This window comes from Coregonus clupeaformis, chromosome 11 (assembly GCF_020615455.1).
Source record: "Coregonus clupeaformis isolate EN_2021a chromosome 11, ASM2061545v1, whole genome shotgun sequence".
Classification (NCBI taxonomy): Eukaryota; Metazoa; Chordata; class Actinopteri; order Salmoniformes; family Salmonidae; genus Coregonus; species Coregonus clupeaformis.
In genome coordinates this window covers 2,625,879-2,640,395 of record NC_059202.1, presented here as the reverse complement: position 1 = coordinate 2,640,395, position 14,517 = coordinate 2,625,879, and the positions used below count along the sequence as shown (strand labels likewise).

Genomic DNA, 14,517 nt, shown 5'->3' with positions numbered 1-14,517 from the left:
CATGAACCCCTCACGCACCAGTTGCCAAGGCAGTATACTGTATGTCTTTTTAGACTAGTCTTCATTTACATTCTCTAGTCTTTTTATGCATTACCAAATTATGCTTTAAAGCAACAAAACTTTATTTTCTGTTGATTGTGTGTCCATGACCACCACCACCTCGTGTCTTAAAGATCTTACATTTCCAGGAGAATTACCTGACCACCGGCGCGCGGATGTCCCTCACCTTCCTCTCTATGTGTGTTTCCTTTCTGCTGCTGTTTTTTCCATTGTTGAATCTGAAATTGTAGGTCAAGGTCAAGTCAATGACCTGTTTACTCTTCAAGACTAAATATTGTATCCTTTTAATCACTATGTAGTAAAATGAACGTGAACTTGCAGATAATACTCCTAAATATGTCAGTACAAACCAGTCGGCTAGTGAACATGAACCCCTCACGCACCAGTTGCCAAGGCAGTATACTGTATGTCTTTTTAGACTAGTCTTCATTTACATTCTCTAGTCTTTTTATGCATTACCAAATTATGCTTTAAAGCAACAAAACTTTATTTTCTGTTGATTGTGTGTCCATGACCACCACCACCTCGTGTCTTAAAGATCTTACATTTCCAGGAGAATTACCTGACCACCGGCGCGCGGATGTCCCTCACCTTCCTCTCTATGTGTGTTTCCTTTCTGCTGCTGTTTTTTCCATTGTTGAATCTGAAATTGTAGGTCAAGGTCAAGTCAATGACCTGTTTACTCTTCAAGACTAAATATTGTATCCTTTTAATCACTATGTAGTAAAATGAACATGAACTTGCAGATAATACTCCTAAATATGTCAATGTATATAGGAGAGAGAACAAATTGTCACTTTTTTTAAGTTATTATTTTCAAAAATTCCTCTTACTTTTAGTTGATACTGTAAAACCGTAAACAACAAACATTCAACAAGAAAATATGATTGGTATTAAGCAATATACATTAAATATTGCTAAGATTTAACAGCTATTCAACCCTGTAACAGCCATTCAACCCCGTAACATTGAAAAATGTGATGGGGTTGAATGTGACAGGGTTGAAGATTTTGTGCTAATCTGTTGCTAATTCGGGATGCTAGCAGCTAGCAGTGTGCCACATGGACTTATTCAACAAAAGACATTGTTATACTTCATAGCTATAAAAACAATTCTTGGTAAAATCTTAAATACCTGAGATTGACAAAGCCCATATGTGCTTAAAAAACATGAAATATTTATAAAAAGTGAGAAAGCAGCTTACCACTTGTCACACCAGGCTTCTCTGAAGACTTGTATGATGTCACTTCCTCATAAATGATGTCCACAGGATCAAACCATTATTTAATTGTGAGTGGGGGTATTGTTGCGTTACGGGGTTGAAAGAAATACAAGGACAGGGGTAAAAGCCTGAATTTCTCAGAAAATAAAATGTCTTATGCTGAGAAAATGGATTATGCATAATAAGGGGGCATATACAATTAATTTAACAAAAAAAAGCATTATTATTTAACACTGTGTACTCAAAATGAGTCACGCCATTTGCATGATGGTCAATAGGGACAGGCGAAATTCTTAATACTCCTAAGAAAAGCAAACATATAAGTATTGAAATTCATCTCTGTTTAAAATCATATTCTCTACTCCATATTAAAAACATGTAAAACTTTGAAATGTTGTAATTTAAGTGTAGTTTGATAAATGTTCTGACAAGTTATAAAACTAGTACATCTTGGGACACTGACAATACTGAAATGTCACCGAATCTGTAGAATGACCCAGTTAACTGTGCTGTAGAACTCGGTGCACTAATCACGGCAGAACAGATATCATAACTAATTTATGCATTAGCTAGAACTTCACTACGATAGCTTGCTAGAGGGAGAGAGTATTCAGCATTGTGTGTGTGAGTGTTAACTGGCGTTGTTAGCATCGTTGTCTTTTCACTTCATATGGATTGATTTGAGACTGGTTCAGCCAGCAAGCAGACACTAGCTAGCTAATGCGTTAGCTAGCACATTTTTATGCACATTTTAACATTTTATACATTCTGATTCTACCACAACAAAGCACCGAAGCTTGATGTAGAATTAGGTAGTGAAGACTTGCTAAAGAAAACTGTCAATATTAGCTACAAGTTTATAGTTTTTGGTAAGATTAAGTCTGACTCTTGAGGATGAAAGGGGGTTCAGTGGACGATGTCACCTTGGTGTTAGGACAGCATATTTAAGCTGAACTTCTTTTTAGCTATCCCATTAGTGTTTGTAAGTTATCAGACCGATCAGTGCAGACTGCCGTCGTGAGACAATGGCATGCCCATAGGTAGGCTGGACACTTGAAATTGAAACGCTTTTTTCTGATAAAAACTAGTTCATTGCATCTGCCGTTGAGCCCAGTTTCATAATATTACCATATGTCCCAGCAGCTTGTCGTAGTTTTGAAGTAATCACGAAAAAACAGGCCTTATTTTAGGGCATTTTTCACCCTGCCAGCTCTTATTAGTTCTATTGAGCACCGTGGCACCAACTCGCCTTCCGAATGTTTTATTCCCAGCCCATTGTTCTACGTCACAATGCCTGCTTCGCTATTATTGGCAATGAGACCTGCCCACGCTGGTAGTTAAAACGTCAACAACAACAAAAAAATACTCATGGTTTCTGAGGTCGTCCCATTGTTTTCTTTAGGGGAAATATAGGTATGTCTATTTCGGAAAATATCTCGCAATATGTATATTTACATTTTTTCAAGTCGGGCACCATTTTAATCATGAGAATCTCCTCTTTGTAATTATGTAAGTCTGGGTGTTCATTTTTCCCCTACTTCCTCATTACGCAGACATAAGCACAGTTGACACCTTCGAGGTGCAGATGTTTACTTTCTACACGATTTGGGTTTTTTCAGTTTCGTCCTAAGAACAGTGGTAATATGAAAAGTGATAAAAAAAATTCTGCCTTTCAGAAATGGAATTCTAAGCATAATTCCAGTCAAAATAGACTCTGCGAACGTTTGATTCAATTCATTTGCTATGGGCTCGCGCTAGTGTTCCAGCTTTGCCAACGTTCTATTGCCGTTTTTCAGCCTTGGGTGAATTTTTGACTCGTTCTATTGTCCAGCCTACCGTAGGAGCGAAGAGGACGTAAAAGAAGGAAGTGTACCCATCAATATGTGCTGTGATTTGTTGATTCAACTCAACTAACGTTACAAAAATACATTCCATTGAATGAGCCACATTGGGGATAAGACAAATAGACAATTTTTCTTAACCTTTAAACTGCCGTTCTTTAATCAATTTTTCGTTACAAAAATTCATACAATTCCAGGTGAATTCACAATGCATCTGCGCTGCTGCCAGCAACGGTTTGGGTCTCACGGTACCTCCCTTTGATGGTTAAGCATTGCACCTGTACTACCATTACTGTACCTCAATTCCACATTGCAAAGTTTGCATTTCATCACATTTTCGTGTAACTTCTCAAAGTATTGCCATACAGGACTTCACTGCTGTCGGTTGCCTTTCTCTGCCATTTTTCCAACTGTTAACGACGATGACGTAATGGTGGAGAGTCGACTCCAAAATAACTCTTTTTATTTATTTATTTATTTATTTCACCTTTATTTAACCAGGTAAACCAGTTGAGAACAAGTTCTCATTTACAACTGCGACCTGGCCAAGATAAAGCAAAGCAGTGCGATAAAAATAACAACACAGAGTTACATATGGGGTAAAACAAAACAAAGTCAAAAAAATACAACAGAAATACATATATATACAGTGTGTGCAAATTTAGCAAGTTATGGAGGTAAGGCAATAAAATAGGCTATAGTGCAAAATAATTACAATTAGTATTAACACTGGAATGATAGATGTGCAAGAGATGATGTGCAAATAGAGATACTGGGGTACAAATGAGCAAAATAAATAACAATATAGGGATGAGGTAGTTGGGCGGGCTAATTTCAGATGGGCTGTGTTCAGGTGCAGTGATCGGTAAGGTGCTCTGACAACTGATGCTTAAAGTTAGTGAGGGAGATAAGTGTCTCCAGCTTCAGAGATTTTTGCAATTTGTTCCAGTCATTGGCAGCAGAGAACTGGAAGGAATTGCGGCCAAAGGAGGTGTTGGCTTTGGGGATGACCAGTGAGATAACGTCGACTCCCATTTCTGAGTGTCAAGATTATATTCCGCAATGAGATTCAGTATTTTTGGAATGTAGGAGACTGATTAGTTGCCGTACTTCCGAGAACACAAACACAAATGTTTTCATAGCGAGGGATGGGGGGAGGGGCACAGTATAGGCTGGACGGCCACCAGGCAGACAGTCAGAACCGTGCACTAGGCCTATTGGCAATCAAACGCTGTATCTCGCAATGGAATGCTGTATCTTGCAATTTCTTGACTTGCAATGTCTCAACTTCATTAAAGCAGGGCGTATCATCAATGAATAGGCTAGGATATTCTAAACGCAACAGACCGAAGACTGAACACACTCGCATCATTAGCAAAGAGGATGAGCAGGCGAGCCAGCGTGAGGGAGAGAGAGGAGGGGAAAGGCAGAAAGAACTGGCCGTGCGCAAATGTCTTGGTAATCTGTTTATCGCAATGTATTGTCTTGCATGCCTCGCAAATTCACATAAGTATCCTAAAGTTAGCCTCTTCCTCTCTGGTTTTATTGAAATTACACAACTTTCCCCAGGCCTTTATAGCCTACTGCTAGTTAGTCTATAATACGGAAAATATGTTTTGTGATAACTGAACTGTGATTAAAAATGGTGGGGGAAAAGGGTTTTCGGTGAGTTTTTTTTTTTTTTTATGTGTTAAGGATCCCAATTTCATTTAAACGTTCACACCCCTAAGCAACATTAGTTAACATAATTTGAATGAACATTCTACATTACCATGGGAATTATTGTATCACAATACCAGGTAGCCATTGCGAGTGTACCCATGATTGCCAGGGTTAGAGGTTCCAAGCCAATTTTATTTATTGTTTGCTACAACACCTTGCTTGTTTCAGCAAGGGACAAACAAAGTTTAATCACGTTAAGAGTCAATGTTATCGCATAAACGAACTCAACCGCATGAATGCCCGGCCGTCCCATCTTCCGTCAGCTGTTAATTAAAAAAAAATATGTGTGTGTGTGTATATATATATATTTCTCTCAACCAGCTTCACCTGGAATGCTTTTCCAACAGTCTTGAAGGAGTTCCCACATATGCTGAGCACCTGTTGGCTGCTTTTCCTTCACTCTGCCATCCGACTCATCCCAAACCATCTCAATTGGGTTGAGGTCCCTGGGACCCTGGGAATAAACACCTCCCTCTGCAACTGGATCCTGGACTTCCTGACGGGCCGCCCCCATGTGGTAACAACACATCCGCCACGCTGATCCTTAACACGGGTCCCCTCAGCGGTGTGTGCTCAGTCCCCTCCTGTACTCCCTGTTCAGTCATGACTGCATGGCCAGGCACGACTCCAACGCCATCATTAAGTTTGCCAATGACACAACAGTGGTAGGCCTGATCACCGACAACGACGAGACAGCCTATAGGGAGGAGGTGAGAGACCTGGCCGTGTGGTGCCAGGACAACAACCTCTCCCTCAACGTGATCAAGACAAAGGAGATGATTGTGGACTACAGGAAAAATAAGGTATATTCTGCCCAATTCTCATCGACAGGGCTGTAGTGGAGCAGGTTGAGAGCTTCAAGTTCCTTGGTGTCCACATGACCAACAAACTAACATGGTCCAAGCACACCAAGACAGTCGTGAAGAGGGCACGACAAAACCTATTCCCCCTAAGGTGGGTCCTCAGATCCTCAAAAGGTTCTACAGCTGCACCATCGAGAGCATCCTGACTGGTTGCATCACTACCTGGTATGGCAACTGCTCGGCCTCTGACCGCAAGGCAGTACAGAGGGTAGTGCGTACGGCCCAGTACATCACTGGGGCCAAGCCTCCTGCCATCCAGGACCTCTATACCAGGCGGTGTCAGAGGAAGGCCCTAAAAATTGTCAAAGATTCCAGCCACCCTAGTCATAGACTGCTCTCTCTGCTACTGCACGGCAAGCGGTACCGGAGCGCCAAGTCTAAGTCCAAGAGGCTTCTAAACAGCTTCTACCCCCAAGCCATAAGACTCCTGAACATCTAATCAAATGGCTACCCAGACTATTTGCATTGACACCCCAGAGTCAATACTTTGTAGAAGCACCTTTTGGCAGCTACTACAGCTGTGAGTATTTCTGGGTACGTCTCTAAGAGCTTTCCATACCTGGATTGTGCAACATTCATCCATTATTCTTTTCAATATTCTTCAAGCTCTGTCAAATTGCTTGTTGATCGTTGCTAGACAACCATTTTCAGGTCTTGCCATAGTTTTTCCAGTAGATTTAAGTCAAAACTGTAACTTGGCCACTCAGGAACATTCACTGTCTTCTTGGTAAGCAACTCCAGTGTAGATTTGGGCTTATGTTTTAGGTTATTGTCCTGCTGAAAGGTGAATTCATCTCCCAGTGTCTGGTGGAAAGCTGACTGAACCAGATTTTCCTCTAAGATTTTGCCTGTGCTTAGCTCCATTCTGCTTCTTTTTTTATCCTGAAACTCCCCAGTCCTTAAAAATTACAAGCATACCCATAACATGATGCAGCCACCACTATGCTTGAAAAATATGGAGTGTGCTACTCGGTAATGTGTTGTATTGGATTTGCCCCAAACACAACACTTTGTATTCAGGACAAAAGGTTAGTTGCAGTATTACTTTACTGCCTTATTGCAAACAGGATGCATGTTATGGAATATTTTCATTCTGTACAGGCTTCCTCTTTTTCACTCTGTCAATTAGGTTAGTATTGTGGAGTAACTACAATGTTGTTTATCCATCCTCAGTTTTCTCCTATCACAGCCATTAAACTCTGTAACTGTTTTAAAGTCACCATTGGCCTCATGGTGAAATCCCTGAGTGGATTCCATGCTCTCCGGCAACTGAGTTAGGAATGACGGCTGTATCTTTGTAGTGACTGGGTGTATTGATACACCATCCAAAGTGTAATTCATAACTTCACCATGCTCAAAGTAATATTTAATGTCTGCTTTTTAGATTTTTTTTTTTTTACCAATAGGTATCCTTCTTTGCAAGGCATTGGAAAACCTCCCTGGTCTTCGTGGTTAAATATGTTTGAAATTCACTGCTTGACTGAGGGACCTTTACAGATAATTGTATGTGTGGGGTACAGAGATGAAAAATGTTAACCCTTTCTTCAACAACACACACTCGCATCATTAGCTAAATCTAATTAACATAGTAAACAAAATCCCCATCATAGTCCGTCTGTTAAAGCAGAGCTAGAGCGGTGTTTGTCAGACCATGAGACATCCCGAAAATCGGTCTTCTCAAGAAAATTTTGAACGTGTCCGAACGTGGCCCCTCTGTGGAAAGATGACTCACGAACACGTTGTTTTCTGTTTTGCTCTACGACCCCCACAGAAGTTGGTACTGCCTCGTCTGCCAACTTCTGTCTGTAGCGTCCGAACAGTTTGGACTACACACTATTGAGTCTCTCACGAACACATGCATGTCAGTTGTTTTGCTCTTGGACGCCCAGAAGCCTCACAAGACTAGTCTGAAGTTCCCAGGTACCAGTTTTAAAAAAGGAATGGAAGTTTGTATGGAGATGGTTTAGTGCCTAAAATAAGGGGTTAAATGCATGTAAAATGTTTCCTGATCTTTCTTATCTCTCAAATATAGAACAGACACTTCATAACAAACTTCCTTTAGATTTTTTGTGGAGGACTGTCTGTTGTTCCATGTAGTGAATCTGTTATTCAATGCATTTCGATGGTCTAATAGCAGTAATGCCAAATTCAATGTTTCATAAAAAATGTATACATGTTTTCTTGATACCTTAAAGGGTCATAACATTCCATATCAAATAGCTAAATGATCCTTGGTATGACATCTTAAAACAATTCCAGATTTTAGCTTTATAGAACCCCCCCACCACCACCACCACCACCCCTCCCCTGGCTTAGACAGGGTTTAGAGGGTTAAACACTATTGCACACAGTCCATGCATCTTATTATGTGACTTGTTAAGCATATTTTTACTCCTGAACTTACTTATGCTTGCCATAATGAAGGGGTTGAATACTTATTGACTGAAGACATTTCAGCTTTTCATTTGTAATTAATTTGTAAAAATTTCTAAAAACATAATTCCCCTTTGACATTTATGGGGTATTGGGTGTAGGCCAGTGAAAAAGAAAATCTAAATTTTATCCATTTGAAATTCAGGCTGTAACGCAACAAAATGTGGAAAAACTTAAGGGGTGTGAATACTTTCTGAAGGCTCTGAAAATAAAACGGTTATTATGGTTATTTTATTTTCATGATAGTCTTCATCAATAACTGTCGGTTACATGGTTTTATGGTAATTGTGCCAGCCCTAGTCTAGGCTATTCAGTTTAAGCTAGCGTAACTGTGGAAGAAAATAACATACCGGAGCTGTTCTTCAATACCCATAACATGCCAACGCTACTCGTTTTGGTAGATTTCAGCGAATGGATGGCCTAACAAGATGCCCACTGCTGTGACTCACATTTGACCATGTTACCTCCCTCCCTTGTTTTGCCTCCCTCCTACAGACTCCTGGGAAAGGAGGCGCTCAGAACTCTGATTCAGACCAGCCCAGTGCAGACCTCAACAATGACCAGACCTCCGAGGTAACAATTGTCTCGTGTAACTCACTTGACTGACTGTATTGCCTACCAAAGTGGGAACCCCTGGGCTACTGTTCCACTGAACATTAAGTTGTAGGGCCATGATCCCTCTCCTGTATCCTGTAGCCTGATAACATCTATGTCTGTATGTAGGGGTTCATCTGTCCCCAGTGCATGAAGTCCCACAACTCAGCAGAGGAGCTGTTCAAGCACTATGAACTATACCACGATTCGGGAGACCAGCCCTCCCACATGGGCCCTGGCCGGTAAGAACCCCTTTCTCTACTGTTTAACATAAGGGTTATACTTCGTTGTCCTTGAGCTAGGCCTGTAGAATACTAGACTTATCCTATACCTTTTTCCTCCTATGGCGCCTAGTCATAACATTTACCAGGACACCCACACATTTTCTTCTTCCTCAGTCTATCTTATCCTTATATACTTACAGTAATTACAAAGTGTTCTATAGAAGTACAGATGAATAAAGAACATTTAAAGTACATTTCAGGTAAATGTCCTCCTTTTTTCCTTCAGTGAAGACCTTGTGCTTCTCCGGCAAGAGTTGCAAGAACTGCAGACTTCGCTCAAGGTACGAACATACATTTTTGGGAAGAGATTATATAGATCATTTATTAGGTTTATTGATTGTGTGTGTTTCAGGAGGAGAAATGGTTCTCTGGGGAGCTGAAGAAGGAACTGGACAAAGTGCAAGGACACCTGAAGCAAGTAATTTCTCTAAGATGCCTAATATCAAATAATATCTTATGACGGTCACTTCCTCAGAAATTAAAGCCCTCCTCAGTTCCAATACATTTTCATTTTTCATTTCAAATTGTACCAGAATGCCTTGGGGAATTGACATGAAATAAGGATGTGGTAGCAGTCAAGCGATAATAAAATAACAAACTACAGTCAAATGCATTTTACAGTTAGGCAATGCTTGATACAACGCTTAGCTGGTATGGTGTGACATCAGTATTCCTCTCTTTTCAGGCTCCACAGAACGATGGCCAGACGGGCTCAGAGGATTCTGGTGAGTGAATTAAGATCATGTTCATTAGGCCCCAAACAGAAGAAAACATTCAGAAACTAATAAGTACTTTATGTAATCGTCCAATAAGAAATGTTTGTTTTCATTTTCCCTTGCACAACGTTTTGCTATGGTGTGCTCAAATGAACACATCCCAGTTCTTGAATTCCTATGGACTTTAATCACTGACATATTGATGCTCATTCCTTTCCCTTTCCCCCGTGCAGCCCTGGCAATTAAGCTAAACGAGGCGGAGACAGAGACGTTCAACATCAAGCAGATGAAAGACCTGTTTGAGCAGAAGGCTGCCCAGCTGGCCACAGATATAGTGGGTTAGTGTGTGGCGGCCATCTTTATATCCAGCGTCAGTGTGGTGGGTGTGACTGGGAGCACTGTGTGTTGCTGGCTGACTCTGTTGGAAACCACAGTGGAAGTTCTTCTCCACACTTCATATCTGGGCCATAGTGTGAATCTATTGTGTTGTGTTCAGTAGGGAGTCTGAGGAATAGTTCATTTAGCTCCTCTAAAGCTGCTTTGATTGAACAACACTATTTCACTATTCATTGTGTAAATTTATATTTTTTGGGAAATGGATGTTCCATAGGCAGGTAGCTCTGAGGTAAGGGTTAGGATAGAAGATAAATAGACATATTTATACTTTATTGATCCCTAAAGGGAAATTCTATTTAATGTGTGTTGGTGACCCTGATAGCCGTAAAGTCTCGTTATGATGAGGAGAAGAGCCTGAGGGAGGCTGCAGACCAGAGGCTGGCAAACCTGAGCCAGGAGCTGCAGAGAGAGAGGCAGGACAAGGACCAGCTCCACACTGAACTGGTAACTAACAGAGACTGGGTGTAAACACTCTCAGACATGGATACATAAAAGCATTCACACACTCAGACATATACAGTCATGCATACACACACACTCAGGCACACACACACACACACTGTGCGTGTGTGTGTATATACATACACACACACGCACAGGCACACATACAGATAGGAACCTTTCTACACATACTGTACAGCTATAGACATGTCACAGTGCACAAAAATAAACACAATGTTATTTTTGAGAAAATGCTAACTTGCACTGATTATATCATTTGCTTGTAGCCTATATTTTAACTTCCATACTAGACTATATTCCCAGAGTTTTATTTTCACCTCGTACTCAGTACTTGTTGTTAGTAAACACATTGGATGTTGGGCTTAGTTTCTGGGAAACCCATTTGTCAACAAAGATGACAGTGACCGATAAAGCTAATAGAGGGTTTCACTGATAAACACTGAAATTAAGGCAATTTGTTGTTGTCTGTTTGGATATCCTGGAGCCTTCATAGATGTTTGCACCTAATAGGGTCCTTTCTTCACTGTTGTTATGGATACATGGAGTTTGTGTATAGTGTATATAACCATGTATTTTATGATGAAGGAAGTTGAATTAGTCATGACTGGGATTGCTGGGGTTACCATCTCTTTCTAGGTAGTTCAGCTAGTTTTCATTGTCATTCATTTCTATGTCAGAGAGGAGAGGGCAGAAAAGACACTTATGATGTTATGAACCTCACCCCAAACCTTTACCCTAACTCTAAAGTGGTCCCCTAACCCCTCTTCACTTCCCCCAAACCTCTTCCCCTCTGCTCTAACCTTCTGCCCCCTAGCTGCAGCGGCCAGGAGTGGAGGACGTGGAGGTACTGCGGAAGGAGCTGATTCAGGTGCAGACGTTGATGGACAGCATGACACGTGAGAGGGAGGAGGAGTCAGAACGCCTCAAGAGCAAATACGAGCAGCTGCAGGCTGACCACACCAGCTCAGAGGTAAGGCTGCAGGGGGAATGGCCCATCTTGATGTTGGTTTAGTTTTGTGTTACTGGTCCAGTATTTACTGCTAGTATCTTCACTATTCCTCAGTGCAAGGCAGGCCCAAGGGGTTAGGGCAGCTAGTCAACTAGTGCTTTGGCTCCTCTGTTTGCACAAGGGAGACTTTAGTAAACATGCTTGTAATCATCTATACACACACTCACACAATCACGTACTAGGGATGTAACGATTCACCGATATGCTTCGTCCCCGGTTCAAATGCTTAAGATGCAAGTACATTGGTACGCGGGAGCCCAAACCGATCCAAATGAAACATGCATCATATATATATATATATATATATATATATATATATATATATATATATATATATATATATATATATATATATATATATATCACACACACACAGCCACTCAGCTCAGAGAAGTCGACTCAGACAGATCCAGCTCCTGACCTCCATCACTATAAGATATTAATTAAAAATGGAAAATGAATATGTTCATGCAACAATTGTTAGTGCATTGAATCGTATTCTTACCGCATCGATTCGTTTCACGAATCAAATTGAATCACACCGAATTGTTTCAAACTAAAAGTATCATTCTTGCATGGTATCTGAGCCCATGTATCTACACTGAACAAAAATATAAACGCAACATGTAAAGTGTTGGTCCCATGTTTCATGAGCTGTAATAAAAGATCCCAGAAATGTTCCATACGCACAAAAAACGTATTTCTCTCAAAGGTTGTGCACAAATTTGTTTACATCCCTGTTAGTGAGCATTTCTCCTTTGCCAAGATAATCCATCCACCTGACAGGTGTGGCATGTCAAGAAGCTGATTAAACAGCATGATCTTTACACAGGTGCAACTTGTGCTGGCGACAATAAAAGGCCACTCTAAAATGTGCCGTTTTGTCACACAACACAATGCCACAGATACAATTGGCATGCTGACTGCAGGAATGTCCACCAGAGCTGTTGCCAGAGAATTGAATGTTCATTTCTCTACCATAAACCGCCTCCAATGTCATTTTAGAGAATTTGGCAGTACGTCCAACCGGTCTCACAACCGCAGACCACGTTCATGGCGTCATGTGGGCGAGCGGTTTGCTGATGTCAACGTTGTGAACAGAGTGCCCCATGGTGGCGGTGGAGTTATGGTATGGGCAGGCATAAGCTATGGACAGCGAACACAATTGCATTTTATCAATGGCAATTTGAATGCACAGAAATACCGTGACGAGATCCTGAGGTGTATTGTGAGGCCCATTTTAATTTTTTTGCGGTATCGGTGACCAACAGATGCATATCTTTATTCCCAGTCGTGAAATTCATAGATTAGGGTCTAATACATTTATTTCAGTTGACTGATTTCCTTATATGAACTGTAACTCAGTTAAATCTTTGAAATTGTTGCATTTATATTTTTGTTTAGTATAGATTCGTATCGAATCGTGCTTGTAAAGAGAGAAGCACATCCCTATCACATACACAGTCAGAAAACTATGTAAATAAGTGAATGAAAAAGGAAACGTTTTATATGCCCTTTAACAATTGTTGAATTGTCGCGTACTTCATTCACATCGCGTTGACATCATAGAAGGGTTCTCCAAGTGGATATGAAGTTTTTGTTTAACCATTTCTCATTAACCAGAAACCCTTTTACTCTCGTTCTACAACCTTTGCCTAGTCGTAAACACTGATTAGACGTTACACTGACTCTCCCTCACCTAGCACCTACACTTAAAAACACGCTCTACATTGGCTACAATAAACTTCATATTCAATGTTTTTAGATAAAGGGATGTTTGATCCTGCAGTGTCTGTCTCTGCATAATTCAGCGATATTTCATGCATTATTGACTTTGGGAGGAGAAGGAGAAGACTAGCAGGGAGTATTTCTGACTGTGGTTTCATCCCAAATGGCACCCTATTCCCTACATAGTATACTACTTTTGGGCAGGTCCCTGGTGCACTAAATAGGGAATAGGGTGTTATTTTGGATGAAACCTGTGTCCGCTCCAGCTCCCCCTCAATCTCTATCTCTCTCTGCCAGTCCCCATTTCCCATCAGTCTCCTCTCTGGACTGCAATACAGACCTCTGGTTGATATATTCAACTGCACAATAAGGGATTGAATGAATACATTCAAATATTAGAAGACCTTGGCTCTGTTTTTTGTTTATTATTCTTTTAATTACGTAATAGCCTTCAGCTGTAATTAATTAACGAGTGCTGCTGTTGTGGTGAGTTAACTGCCTGGGACAGTAGTTTAGAATCCCACTGGTTCTTCTGGGTGACACATCAGCCTCTTGTTTTCTGTTTCAATCGCTTTAATCTCTCGGGATTTCAACAGCAGTCCAAACATAGATAATTAGGCAGAAATATGCTAAATGAGCTTTATACACAAACACGCACAAACTACTTTTAATTGGCTCTCCTAATAGATGACACAACTTGCATCACTTCAGAATATAAAAAGCTGAAGTATTTTGCATATGAATACATTTTGTTGAAGGTCGCTACTGTTAAGGACTCACATGACCTTTTATAACGGAATAATAAATTGTGAATAAAGCTCATAGGTTCATGGAGATCTTGCCTGGCTCATCCTGTAGTCCTACATGGGCTAGTAGACTACATTACCCATCCTCCCCTGTCCTACTTGGGCTAGACTACACCACACCCTGTCCACAACCTGTTTTAACTGTGCTAGACTACACGACCCATCCACCCCGACTTTAGTAGATCCGCTTAATAACCCCAACTTTGTAACACTAACAACCGCTTCCTGCTTGCTCCCGAGGGTCACCTAGCTGGACGATGTGCAGATTTCGTTATCAGGAATGTGATTTCTTTATTTGAGGTGTCCCTGCTCCCTGTATGTTTGTTTTTATGTGACTGCATACAAATTGTGATTCTTTGCTCGGCTCGCTCTTTGTTCTGT

At 40.9% G+C, this 14,517-nt stretch overlaps 1 protein-coding gene across 2 annotated transcripts in view; it reads left to right on the top strand.

Annotated features, from left to right (window-relative positions):
- Positions 1 to 14,517, top strand: part of LOC121577000 (early endosome antigen 1) — a 69,900-nt gene that overhangs the window by 10,281 nt on the left and 45,102 nt on the right. For both annotated transcript variants that reach the window (XM_041890675.2, XM_041890674.2), the window contains exons 2-9: positions 8,637 to 8,714; positions 8,865 to 8,977; positions 9,246 to 9,300; positions 9,372 to 9,437; positions 9,705 to 9,744; positions 9,969 to 10,073; positions 10,454 to 10,575; positions 11,408 to 11,563. In XM_041890675.2, coding sequence (XP_041746609.2) covers positions 8,637 to 8,714; positions 8,865 to 8,977; positions 9,246 to 9,300; positions 9,372 to 9,437; positions 9,705 to 9,744; positions 9,969 to 10,073; positions 10,454 to 10,575; positions 11,408 to 11,563 — 735 coding nt within the window. The remainder of the gene's footprint in view (positions 1 to 8,636; positions 8,715 to 8,864; positions 8,978 to 9,245; positions 9,301 to 9,371; positions 9,438 to 9,704; positions 9,745 to 9,968; positions 10,074 to 10,453; positions 10,576 to 11,407; positions 11,564 to 14,517) is intronic.